The sequence below is a fragment of the Pristiophorus japonicus genome, unplaced genomic scaffold (assembly GCF_044704955.1).
Source record: "Pristiophorus japonicus isolate sPriJap1 unplaced genomic scaffold, sPriJap1.hap1 HAP1_SCAFFOLD_61, whole genome shotgun sequence".
NCBI lineage: Eukaryota > Metazoa > Chordata > Chondrichthyes > Pristiophoridae > Pristiophorus > Pristiophorus japonicus.
Genome location: NW_027254520.1, coordinates 1,304,048 through 1,317,330, shown reverse-complemented (window position 1 = coordinate 1,317,330; position 13,283 = coordinate 1,304,048). Strand labels below are relative to the sequence as shown.

Sequence of the window (13,283 nt, the reverse complement as noted above, 5' to 3'; positions counted from 1 at the left end):
AAGCAGCAGTGGGACATTTAGCAAAGCATTATTCAATCCAGCAGAGTCAGTATGGCTTTATGAAAGGGAAATCCTGTTTGACAAATTTGCTGGAGTTCTTTGAGGATGTAATGAGTAGGATGGATAAGGGGGAACCAGTGGATGTAGTGTATTGGGATATCCAGAAGGCATTTGATAAGTTGCCACATAAGAGGTTACTGCACAAGATAAAAGATCATATTGTTGGGATAAATAGTTATTTTTCTGGTTGGCAAATGGTGACTAGTGGGGTGCCGCAGGATCAGTGCTGGGTCCTCAACTGTATACAATCTATATTAATGACTTGGAAGAACGGACCGAGTATAACGTAGCCTAGTTTGCTGATGATACAAAAGTGGGTGAGAAAGCAAATTGAGGACACAAAAAATCTGCAAAGGGATATAGACAGGCTAAATGAGTGGGCAAACATTTGTCAGACATAGTTTGATATGGGAAAATGTGAGGTTCTCCACTTCGGCAGAAATCATAAAAAAGCAAATTGTAAGTTAAATGGAGAAAAATTGAAAAGTGCTGCAGGACAGAGAGACCTGAGGGTGTTTTTGCATAAAACACAAGTATGCAGGTACAGCAAGTAATCAGGAAGGCAAATGTAATATTGGCCTTTATTGCAAGGGGGATAGAGTATAAAAGCAGATAATTCCTGCTACAACTGTACAGTGTATTGGTGAGAGCACACTTGGAATACTGCATGCAGTTTTGGTCTGCATATTTAAAGAAGGATATACTTGCATTGGAGGCTATTCATAGGTTGATTCCATCGATGAGGGGGTTGTCTGATGAGGATAGGTTGAGTAGGTTGGGCCGATACACATTGGAGTTCAAAAGAATGAGATGTAATTTTATTGAAACATATGATAACGAGGGGATTCGACAAGTTGGATCCAGAGAGGATATTTCCACTCATCGAGTAAACGAAAACTAGCATCATCTCAGAATAAGGGGTCACCCATTTAAAACTGAAATGAGAAATGTCTTCGCTCAGAGGGTAAATCTATGGAATTCTCTGCCCCAGAGAGCTTTGGAGGCTGGGTCATGAATATAGATAAGGCAGAGATAGACAGATTTTTCAGCGATAAGGGAGAAATGGATTTGGGAAGTGGAGCTGAGTCCATGATCTTATTAAATGGCAGAGCAGGATCCAAGGGCCAAATGATCCACTCCTGCTCCTATTTATTATATTATTATGTTCTTATGAGATAATAACACTGGGACTGTACATTGGGACTCTCACCCTGGGACTCAACAGCTCTGGGGCTTTCCTGTTGCAATTGTCTGGAATGCAACCAGAAGCTTCGCACTGAGCAGCGCCTTTCGGAGATGGTGAGAAATCCGAGGTGTGAAGAGCGAGATTAACTTAGTTGTTACTTTACCAAGATGGCCACGCATGCGCTTTGCTGCTCCGTGAATCAAGATGCCAGAAGGCTTAATTTACCGTCCTGTACAAAGATGGCCGCCGTTGCCCTGGGCCTGTGACCGGGAGAAAGCCTCGACGCTGCAGTCGCCGCTATTCCGGTTATTATTCCGGGCTTCCGGCGGGCATCAGTTCTTTATGAATCATTCCCGTCTACCCGCTGGTCCATTATTCACCTCCGCCCCGCTGAAATGATCACTTTTGCGGAGCAGTGCACACCCTGTCCACTCCGCCATTACACGCAATGCGCATGCTCCAAACGCAGCCAGTCCCTGCGCATGCGCACTGGGCCCCTGAAGTCTGGGCTCGACACGGAACCCGTCGCGGGGAATGCTGGGTAAATACCAAAGACCACTTCAGTGAATGAAGCAGGAATTACTGGGCTCCCATTGGGCACTGAACCATGTTCATTCTGGCACTTCGACTTTGTTTCTGCTGCTCCGAATAACCCTTTCCCTGAGCTGGAGATTAATATTCTGTCTCAATATTGAATAAATAAGCTTGTTTCAAACACCGTGTGTCGAATATTTGATTTCTCAATAATAAGAGACTAATTAATTTTCCCTTCACTTCCGTTTTGGGCCTTTTCTTACTCTAGGTTATTTCACATCTCAGCCAGGTTATCGTTTAGCACAACAAATCCTAAACTTGTTTCGTTTGAGTATACAGCTTGTGGGAGTCTTACACTGAACCGGCGTGTATCACTTTACTCTCATTTGAAATTCTTTTAAACCAATGCTTGAAAGAACTATCTTGCATAAGAATGGAAATCTGTTATTTTCCGTATTGTTTAACGATTTTTCAATGAGCACAACAATTGTTTTCGTGCACACATACTGCTTGTGATCAATTTGAAATGTTTAAATCTTTGTATTTGTAATTGCCTTTGCTAATTTTGATGGATTAGTTGATCATAATTACTTGTTACAAACATACCTTGCAGTATTTTTTGCATCAATATAATTGTTTAAACACTTCCTTTATCAGGTATTTAACTCCCCCACTGAGCTCTTTTTCATATTGTGGGGGATCTCGAACTAGGGGGCACAGTCTGAGCACAAGGGGTCATCCATTTAAAACGGAAATGAGCAGGAATTTCTTCTCTCAGAGGGTCGTGAATCTTTGAAATTCTCTGCCCCAGAGAGCATTGGAGGTTGGGTCATTAAATATATTTAAGTTGCAGATAGACAGCTTTTTGAAAGATAGGGGATGCAAGGTTTATGGGGAGAAGGCAGGGAAGTAGATTTGAGGCCAAGATCATATGAGCCATGATCTTTTTGACGGGTGGAGTGGACTCAAGGGGCCAGATGGCCGACTTCTGCAACTATTTCTCATGTTCTTAGCCTTGGTTAGGTGCTGTGATTAGATGTAGGTTTAGGGGTTAGGGGTTAGGGATGTGTTTTGTGGTTAATTGTTAGGATTGTGATTAGTGATTGGGATAATCAGTAGGATATTCGGCTTCGGATATAATGAATAACTTAGAAAGCACTATTGGCAATATAAGTGTAACTGGACGTGCCCTTTTCCATTTCATGTTTTTAACCTCACAGAGACGAGTCACAAAACAGCCTCACAATGTGTTCATTCAAGGAACCTTCTTTCCTGTGCAAGCCTTGTTTCTTCCGTTCTTTCACATCTCTACATTTCTCACAGAGAAATATATCAGTGACATTAGATTTGGGGATTTTTATACAATAAAGGACGAATACAATTGTTGTGTTGGTTACATCTAATCATCAACCTGCCTGCAAAGGGCTTCTGACAATAATCTGTCACCAGGCCCCACCAGTCACCGTCTGATTCCACAATCATATCTTCATTCATTACCCACCTTTCACCCTAACGAGAGCTGGTTTCACCTGCAAAATCATTACCCATACTGAGGCTCTCTAATTCCCGAACCGAGCTAGAACAACCTCATGGACTGGTTGGTCCGAATGGTCCATTTCTGTGCCGTATATCGTATGTAATGTGGTAGTCTCAGTGTAATTGGTCCCTGGATTTGATGTCTCAGTGTAATTGGTCCCTGGATTTTTTGTCTCAGTGTAAGTGGTCCCTGGATTTGATGTCTCAGTGTATGTGGTCCCTGGATTTTTTGTCACGGTATTAGTAATCCCTGCATTTGATGTCACGTTGTAATTCATCTTGGATTTGTTGTCTCATTGTTACTGGTCCCTCAGTGTAAGGATTCCCTGGATTTGATGCATCAGTGTAAGTCGTCCTTGGATTTGATGCCTCAATGTAAGTAGTCCCTGGATTTAAAGTGACAATGTATGTGGTCCCTGGATTTGGTGTCAAGATGAAACGGTCACTGGATTTGGTGCCAACAGCACCTCGTCAGTGGGACTGAGGGAAAACCCACAGCCCAGCATCGCATTCAGCACAGAATGTTCCCACTCAAATCTATTCCCACTGCCTGCATTAATTCAACAGAAACAGTTCCGTGCCTACAAGGAACTGCAGCTCCAAGTCGAACTTCAGTGAAACACACTATACAAAACATTTTAAAGGAAAGACACACCCCACCATAGTTCAACAGAGGCAAGTAATGGGCCGTAAATCCCCCTCACTTATACACCTTCTTCAGCGCTACTCTCCAACCCCTCACCCCAACTCCTCAATCACCCCATTTCTCTCACACCAATTCCTCTTTCAATACTTCTCTCCAAACGCCTTCCCCCAACTCCTCTTTCACCCCTACTCCCCAAACACCACTCACCCAACTCCTCTTTTACCCCTACAATTTCATTTTTAAAATCACTTACACAAGTCATCCACACTGGAGGTAAATCTAGGATCTTCTGTGTGATGGTGAGGTGATCACTGGACAATAAAGTTCAGAGACTGATGGGTGGTTGCTCATTTCCCTCCGTGAAATTTAATCTCCTTTCCCACTGAATACTGCGGACAGACGATCACCTTGGCAACCGAATGGTCAGTGTGACATCACTTTCTAAACAAGAGCACACAAGACAATGGGTCATCAATAAATGGTAAAGGGATTAAACAAACTGCAATTACATTGTAAATAATAGGAAATAAAATGCTGGATAATAACTGGTGAAGATAATGGCTTATCTCTGTGGAATTGACAAGCAAACATTAAGGATGATGTGTTTTGTTTACACACACACACACACATATCAACGACTCTGTGTGCATTCTTTTCAGTTGATCTACTTAATCTGATGCATTAAATTATTAGTTTCTTAGGACCCAGCGGGAACCAACCGGCGGCGCTTCTTATGTCAGGATTTCAAAAGATCGCGCACCGTTGCTCCTCCCACTGCCCTTGGACATTGGATATTTAAAGGGACAGGGATGCCCTTTTCTTTGCCTCTTTATACTTAAAGAAACAGTCCTGTTTATCTCTAAGTTTCGCAGGACTTCACGAACCGAGCTCCCATTAACAATCGTTCCCTTCTGTACTGTGCTGTGATTTTAAAGCTCTCTATTTCAGTGATTTGAGCCTTTCTAAAATGTCAGATTGTTTTTATAATGCATTTGACTTGCTTGTCCAATTTGGAAAGATTTCAGAATTGTGCAGTTTTGTTTAAAGGTGGAGTAAAATTTGTTTCAAAATAATTTTTCTTACCCTCCCTCACCCCCACTCCCCAAAATTTTAGAACACTCTGCAATACTGAATGGGAAGGTGCCAAGTTCAGTCCTTGATCAGGGCTGTTAGTTGATCTCAGCCAAGGCAGCAGTTCAGGGGTTATAATTGTCCTCAGTACCACTGGGCGAAATATGAGTAAAAATTAGCAGTGCAATTGCTCTTGATACTGATCCAGTGACATCAATTGGGAAGTGTATGGATGTCTTTGAGGGTAGGATTGGACTCGGCTTTGATGCCTACCATGGTGGAAATGCTGCTGACACTCTTTGAGTCGACTGATGATGAGGCACCAGAGGTTAACAAATGTCTGTGGAATTGCACTCAGCCAGATTTAGCACATCCTGGAGAAAGTAACTCGCAGTTGATTTTAGACAGTAAACATGGAGGGAGAGTGTCAAGAATAAGGAATTTACAGCTTTGGAGGGACAGGAGGGGACAGAATGTCCTCTCGAATCTAGACTTGTCTGTTCTGAATTTCTATCCTGTACTTAAAGTAACAACGTTTGTAACCTACATTTGCAGGGTATTAAATGGGGAGGATCTGCAGCTTGGTAACTCAAACCAAACATCATGTCAAGATTTGAGAGAATCACTGGATTCATCAGGATCACCTTATCATCAGTGGAAAAACACCAATCACAGAGGTGAGAAACAGGACACATGTTCTGTGTGTGGATGCAACTTCAACCATTCGTCAACCTCTGAGACTCGTGTGCCCAGCTGACTGAACACTGTAAATGTGGGGACAGTGGGAATGGATGCAGATGCGCGTTGGGTGGAAACACATCAGGGAGAGGCCATTTACCAGCTGAGTGTGGAAAGAGATTCAGTCACTCATCTCACCAACTGACATTCGAGGACATAAATAGCAGACTTTCTCCTGTGAATATAGAGCTGTGTTATTGGGCCGCGATGTTTTTACTTGTTCATCTAGTAGACTGTAAACCTTTGTCAAATAGTTGATGTGATCGGTTTACTTGTAGATGTTTAAAAAAAATACATTTACTGAGTGGATTCAAATTTAAATTGAAACCAGCTTTGCAGGTGTGATACTCTATTCACACATTGAAGGTGAGAGAGATGCTGTGGACACACGAACATTCCAGTATGTGTAAGTGATTAACACATTGGATTTTGTGTTTAGTGATCCCGGGCGTGATAGCTATCCCTACCCTGGACATCAAGGCACTCTGGACGGTATGGGGAACTGCGACTTGTCCTGAGAGTAACCAAAGGTCTGAGAACTGAAACAATCTAGAGTTCGAAAGGAGTAAAGGCGCAAAATGAAGCAGTCAGTAACAGGACATCAATGTGTCTCCTCTTATCATGGAGACATCAAGTATCGACACATTCTGATATTTGAAATATCAAAATAGTAAACTCCACCCCGGTTTTATGGGTGATTAACATCAGCAGAAACAAATCCCAACTCGCAGAATGAACACGATTCAGTCAGGGTGTGATTAACAGCAGTAATAGCAGTAGAATCCAACCTCTGCAGTAACTTGCAAACTAGCAATTCAAATGACTGAGTAAACCCCTTCCCACACTTCCCCAGTGTGAAGTCGCTGGAGTTTCAGCAGATCAGATGAATGAGTGAAACCTTGGTCACATACAGAGCAGGTGAACGGTCTCTCCCCAGTGTGACTGCGACGATGGATTTCTGGATCAGTCGGGGAACTGAATCCCTTCCCACAGTCTCCACATTCCCATGATTTCGCCATGGAGAAGGTGTCCTTGTGTCTCTCCAGGTTGGATGATCAGTTGAAGTTTCGTCCACACACAGAACACGTGTAGTTTCTCACCGCTGTGAACGTTGCGATGTTTTTCAGGTTATGTAACTGGTTGAAGCTCTTTCCACAGTCGGTGCACTGGAACATTCTCACTCGGGTCGGGTATATGTGTGTCGCTGCTTTTCCAGTCACACTGATGTTTGAAATATTTTCCTACAGACAGAACAAAAAAATGTTTCTGCTTCCACATTCAAAGGCCGATGGTATTCATCATTTCCAGCTAACATGGTTGGATACAGTGCGCAGAGTGAGAATAAAATCAATGAGCTGCTAATTTTCTCTGCTGGTCACTGGGCCTTTTTCTGCTGGCCCAATAGGGTGGACCCGTGCTGGCCCAAAAGTGTTAACCCGGGCTGGCCCAATAGGGTGAGCCTGGGCAGGCCCAATACGGTTAGCTTGGGCTGGGTTGGCCCAATAGGGTGAGGCGTGCTGCCCAAGGTCACCAGACAACTATCAGAACAACAAAGCTCCGTTTCAGGGGCCACGGAGCTCTCGGGCCCCGGGCAGCACCGAGTGCGGCTCTCTGGCCCTGAGTCAGAGCCACCGGGCCCAGCCCCTCCCCCACACCAGGAAAAAAACAACTTACATTTATACAGCAGGCCCAGAAATTCGCAGCCCTCTGTATCAGAGTGGGCGCTGGATGTGGATGTTACTCCCTGGCCTTCTGTTTGGGTTTGTTTGTTACATCAGTTTGAGCTCGATGGAGAGGGGGAGAAGCTGCTGGGTTTCACACCCAGTATTTCTGGGCGCAGTGGGACCAACAATTTCCCATGTGGGCCTGTCGAGGGAGGTGGGTTCCCTTCACCGAAGGACAGCAGTGACCCAGAAGTGTTTTTTACGACAATCCGGCAGTTTTCATGGTCACTTTTTTCTCATACCGGTCCCACAAATGACCAGATTCATTAAGTTCAATATCACAACCTGCCTTTGTGTTTTTGTGGGTTCTCTCTCTCACTCCCATTTCCTGTTTGATATTCACTTTACAGGATGTTAAATGGGGAGGATTTGTAGACTGGAAGCTCAAACCAAACATCACCTCAAGATCTGACAGTCACTCGCTACATCATGACTGGAATATCATCAGCTTTTGACCATGGAAGCAGAAGGCACCGTTCACAGCGGGGAGAAACGGTACACGTGCTCTGTGTGTGGACAATGCTTCAGCCGATCATCCAACTTGGAGAGACACAAGTGCAGTCACACTGGGGAGAAACTGTGTAAATGTGGGGATTGTGGGAAACGTTTCAACTACCCGTCCCATCTGGAAACACATCGGCGAGTTCACACTGGGGAGAGACCGTTCACCTGCTCCGACTGTTGGAAGGGATTCACTCGATCATCCGACCTGCTGACACACCAGCGAGTTCACACTGGGGAGAGACCGTTCATCTGCTCCGAGTGTGGGAAGGGATTCACTCGGTCATCCCACCTGCTGCAACACCAGCGAGTTCATAATGAGGAGAGACCTTGTAAATGTACTGACTGTGAGAAGAATTTTAAAAGTAAAGAGCAACTGATGAGACACAAGCGAGTTCACACCAGGGAGAGGCCGTTCACCTGCTCTGAATGTGGGAAGGGATTGACGACATCATCCCAACTGCAGAGACACCAGCGAGGTCACACTGGGGAGAGACCGTTTACCTGCTCTGAGTGTGGAAATGGATTCACCCGTTCATCCAACCTCCTAACACACCAGCGAATTCACACTGGGGAGAGGCCGTTCACCTGCTCTGAGTGTGGCAAAGGATTATCTCTGTCAGGCAACCTGTTGAGACACCAGCGAGTTCACAAGTGACTGCAGGGGTTGGATTCTGCTGTTAATCACATCCCGGACTGAATCGTGTTCATTCTGACAGTTGGGGTTTACAGCTCCTGTAACACTGATGGTAATATCTCCTGAAATCGACTGGAGTTTAATACTTAGGATATAGACAGATAAATTAATTTTGCTTTCAACACATTGCTGTGGATCACCTGCGTGTTTAGCATCACCTGGCTGGAGCTGAGAAAGGACATTCTGTGGGGAGGATCTTACAGGAGGAACAGAACTTCAGCCTGGACACAGTCCTTCAGGGCCACACTTAGATCTCATTCTTCTCAACTTCAATGTGTATAGGCCCAACCTACTCAACCTGCTCAACCATAAGTCAATCCACTCGTCTCTGGAATCAACTCTGGAATCTGCAGCAGACATGAGCAAGGACCTGAGGCTTATTAAAAGGCACATATTTCATTACAGACAAGGTTAGACTGGGAGAAATGTTCAGTTAGATCATAAGAAATAGTAGCAGGAGTAGGCCATTTGGCCCCTCGGGCCTGATCCGCCATTCAATAAGATCATGGCGGATCTGATCATGGACTCAGTTCCACTTCACTGCCCACTCCCCATAACCCTTTACTCTCTTATCACTCAAAAATCTGTCTATCTCCGCCTTAAATATATTCGAAGACCCAGCCTCCACAGCTCTCATAGGCAGAGAATTCCACAGATTTACAACCCTCAGAAAATAAATTCCTCATCTCAGTTTTAATTGGGTGGCCCCTTATTCTAACACTATGTCCCCTAGTTTTAGTTTCCCGTGTAAGTGGAAATATCCTCTCTGCATCCACCTTCTCGAACCCCCTCACTATCTTATGTTTCGATAAAATCATCTCTCATTCTTCTGAACTCCAACGTGTTTTGGCCCAGCCGACTCAAGCTATCTTCATAAGTAAATCCCCACATCTCCGCAATCAACCTCGTGAATATTCTCTGAACTGCCTCCAATGCAGGTATATCCTTCCTTAAATACGAAGACCAAAATACGGAGTCCATTAAAGGCAGAATTCCAAGCAAACCAGCAGCACACTGGTACCTTAACAGTGTCTCAATGGCCGACATGTTTTTCTTAAATAGATTTGCTGAGTGGATATAAACTTAAACCTGGTTTACAGGCGTGATGCTCTATTAACATATTGAAGGCAGAAGAGAGAGATGCTGTGGGGCACATGCTAAGTCCAGTAGCTGAATGTGATTAACAGACAGGGTTTTGTGTTTAGTGATCCCAGGCGTGTTGCCAATACCAGCAAAATCGAAGCCCATGGAATAACGGGGACAGTGACAGCATGGATATGAAAGTGGCTAAGTGATACAAACAGAGTAGTGGTGAACGGTTGTTTTTCAGACTGGAGGAAGTAGTGTTCCCCAGAGGTCGGTATTGGGACCACTGCTTATTTGATCGATATTAATGACCTAGACTTGGGTGTACAGGGCATAATTTCCAAATCTACAGCTCAAACAAAACTTGGAAGTGCAGTGAACAGTGATGAGGTAGTGATAGACTTCAGAAAGTCAGACAGGCTGGTGGAATGGGCAGACATGTGGCAGATGAAACGTAACGTAGAAAAGTTCAAAAGTGATACATTTTGGTAGGAAGAAAGAGGAGAGGATATATAAACTAAAGGGTACAATTGTAAAGGGGCGTGTGAACAGAGAGACCTGGGAGTATATGTGCACCAATCACTGAAGTTGGCAGCACAGGTTGAGAAAGTGGTTACACAAACTAACGGGACCCTCGGCTTCATGAATAGAGGTATAGAGTACAGAATTGTGGATATTCTGTTGAACCCACGTAAAACTCTGGTTCGGCCTCAACTGGAGTCATGTGTCCAATTCTGGATCATCATCATCATCATCATAGGCAGTCCCTCGGTTCGAGGAAGACATGCTTCCACTCTAAAAATGAGTCCTGAGGTGGCTGAACATTCCAATACGAGAGCCACAGTCCCGATTACAGGTGGGACAGATAGTCGTTGAGGGATGGTGCGGGTGAGACTGGCTTGCCGCATGTTCTTTCCGCTGCCTGCGGTTGATTTCTGCATGCTCTCGGCGATGAGACTCGAGGTGCTCAGCGCCGTCCCGGATGCACTTCCTCCACTTAGGGCGATCTTTAGCCAAGGACTCCCAGGTGTCAGTGCGGATGTTGTACTTTATCAGGGAGGCTTTGACGGAGTCCATGTAACGTTTTCTCTGCCACACCTTTGGCTCGTTTGCTGTGAAGAAGTTCTGAGTAGAGTCCTTGCATTGGGAATCTCGTGTCTGGCATGCGAACAATGTGGTCTGTGCAGCGGAGATGTTCAAATGTGGTCCGTGCTTCAATGCTGGGGATGTTGGCCTGGCCGACGACGCCAACGTTGGTGTGTCTGTCCTCCCAGGGAATTTGTAGAATCTTGCAGAGACCTCGTTGTTGTTATTCCTCCAGCAACTTGAGGTGTCTACTGTACATAGTCCATGTCTCTGAGGGTGGGTATTACTACAGCCCTGTAGACCATGAGCTTAGTGGTAGATTTGAGGGCGTGGTCTTCAAACACTCTTTTCCTCATGCGGCCGAAGGCTGCACTGGAGGCGGTGTTGAATCTTGTCGTCAATGTCTGGTCTTGTTGATAAGAGGTTCCCGAGGTATGGGAAATGGTCCACGTCGTCCAGGGCCGTGCCATGGAGCTTGATGACTATGGGGGGTGGGTGGAGGGAGTTCTGTGCGGCGAGGACAGGCTGGTGGAGGAACTCGGACTGACAGATGTTTAGTGTTAGGCACATGCTTTGGTACGCCTCAGTAAATACGTTGATTATGACTTGAAGTTCAGCCTCTGTATGTTCGCAGACGCAGGTATTGTCCGCATACGGTAGCTCGATGACTGAGATTGGGTGGTCTTGGACCTGGCCTCGAGACGACGACGGTTGAACAGGTTCCCACTGGTTCTGTAGTTTAGTTCCACTCTAGCGGGCAGATTGTTGACTGAGGTGGAGCAATTCTGGCTTCCGCATTTTAGTAAGTATACAAAGGCCTTTTGAGAGCGTGCAGAAAGATTCCAGGGATGAGGGACTTCAGTTACGTGGATAGTCTGGAGAAGTTGGAGTTGTTCTCAGCACAGAAAAGATTGAGAGGAGATTTGACAGAGGTGTTCAAAATCATGAGGGGTCAAAAAAGAGTAGCGAGAGTGGGATTAGTAGAAGCTCTTGCAGATAGCCGGCATGGGCTCGACGAGCTAAATGGCCTCCTTCCATGTTGTAACCAGTCTCTGATTTTAAGATGTTGAAAAGTGTGCTGCCCAGGATGCTCCATCTCCCGGGCACTGGGATCCAGTTGGGAACAGACACCCTGAAGCCCCGCCCACTCTCTGTTCCCAAACCAAGATGGCCGCGCATGCGCCCTGACCGCCATGTGCAAGATGGCGGCCAGTGACCACGCTCACCCGTGCCTGTCAGCACGGGACCTGTGGGCTCGAATTCGGGGCCTGAGATTTAATCTGTGTCAAAGCCGTGCTGTAACTGCCCTGGGATTGTTTAATGAGATAGTGCAGAGGGAGCTTTACTCAGAATCTAATCAGTGCTGTCCCTGCTCTGGTAGTATTCGACAGGACAGGGTAGAGGAAACGTTTTAATACAAATGACGGACAGGTAAAGACCATCTGGTACATCAAGCCTGTCCCACACAATTGCGATATATCAAAGCGTATCCACTGCCCTCCAACCGAATCCATGCGATTTCCTGTGAGAGTCAAAAATACAGATTTAAAAAAAAACCTAGCGCAATTTGGGAAAATAAAGTCTATGAAATTCCTCTCAGTGATCGAAACTAGTCCAGGAGACCACTCTTGCCATTAAACTCCCTGCAGTACCGACCTTCTGTAAGTGTTAATCTCCGCCGCAGCCAGAAACAAATCCAGCTTTTACTTGAAGGAATTCAGTGAGTCTGCATCCACCACATGAGAGGGCAGCTTGTTCCAGAGGTCGACTGTTCTCTGGGAAAAGAACCATCTCTTGATATCTAACCGAGATCTAGCCTTGTACATCTGAAATTTGTATTCCTGGTGCTGTCTAACCTATTTAATTGAAATAAACGGTCAGCTGGAACACTCTCTTTCAGCTTCATTATCTTATAAACCTCAATCATATCGCCCTAATTCTGCACTGCTCTAAGGTAAAGAGTCCCAACTCTTTCAACCTATCTTGGTAACTAAGATGCTTTAGACTTGGAATTAGTCTAGTGACCCTTTCCAGAACCTCAATATCACCCACCATGTGAGGTGGACACAGTATTCCAAGTGTGGCCTGACTAAGGTCTTGTATAAAGACAAAACAGGACGCGTCGTCTTATACTTAATTGTCCTATGGATACACGCCAACACTCTATTTGCTTTAACTGTCGCTATACTGCATTGCTCGTGTACCTTTAAGGATTTGTTCATTAGAATGTCTAAATCTCTTTCTATCTCCAATATCTTTAATGCCTTTCCCTGGAGGGTGTATGAATGTTGAGCATTTGCCCTGCCCATATGCATAACACTGAACTTTTCTAAGTTATACATTATTTTACATTCATGAGGCCAGTGTCCCAACACATTCAGATCTGCCTGAATCAGACGAGCCTCTTCTACAGTTCGA

General features: G+C 45.2%; 1 protein-coding gene across 1 annotated transcript in view; it reads left to right on the top strand.

Annotated features, from left to right (window-relative positions):
* Positions 1 to 8,654, top strand: part of LOC139255449 (zinc finger protein 239-like) — a gene marked incomplete at its 5' end in the record, with an annotated part of 44,546 nt that extends 35,892 nt beyond the window's left edge. The window contains one exon of the mRNA XM_070873929.1: positions 8,226 to 8,654. Coding sequence (XP_070730030.1) covers positions 8,226 to 8,654 — 429 coding nt within the window. The remainder of the gene's footprint in view (positions 1 to 8,225) is intronic.
* Between the last annotated feature and the right edge of the window lie 4,629 nt (positions 8,655 to 13,283).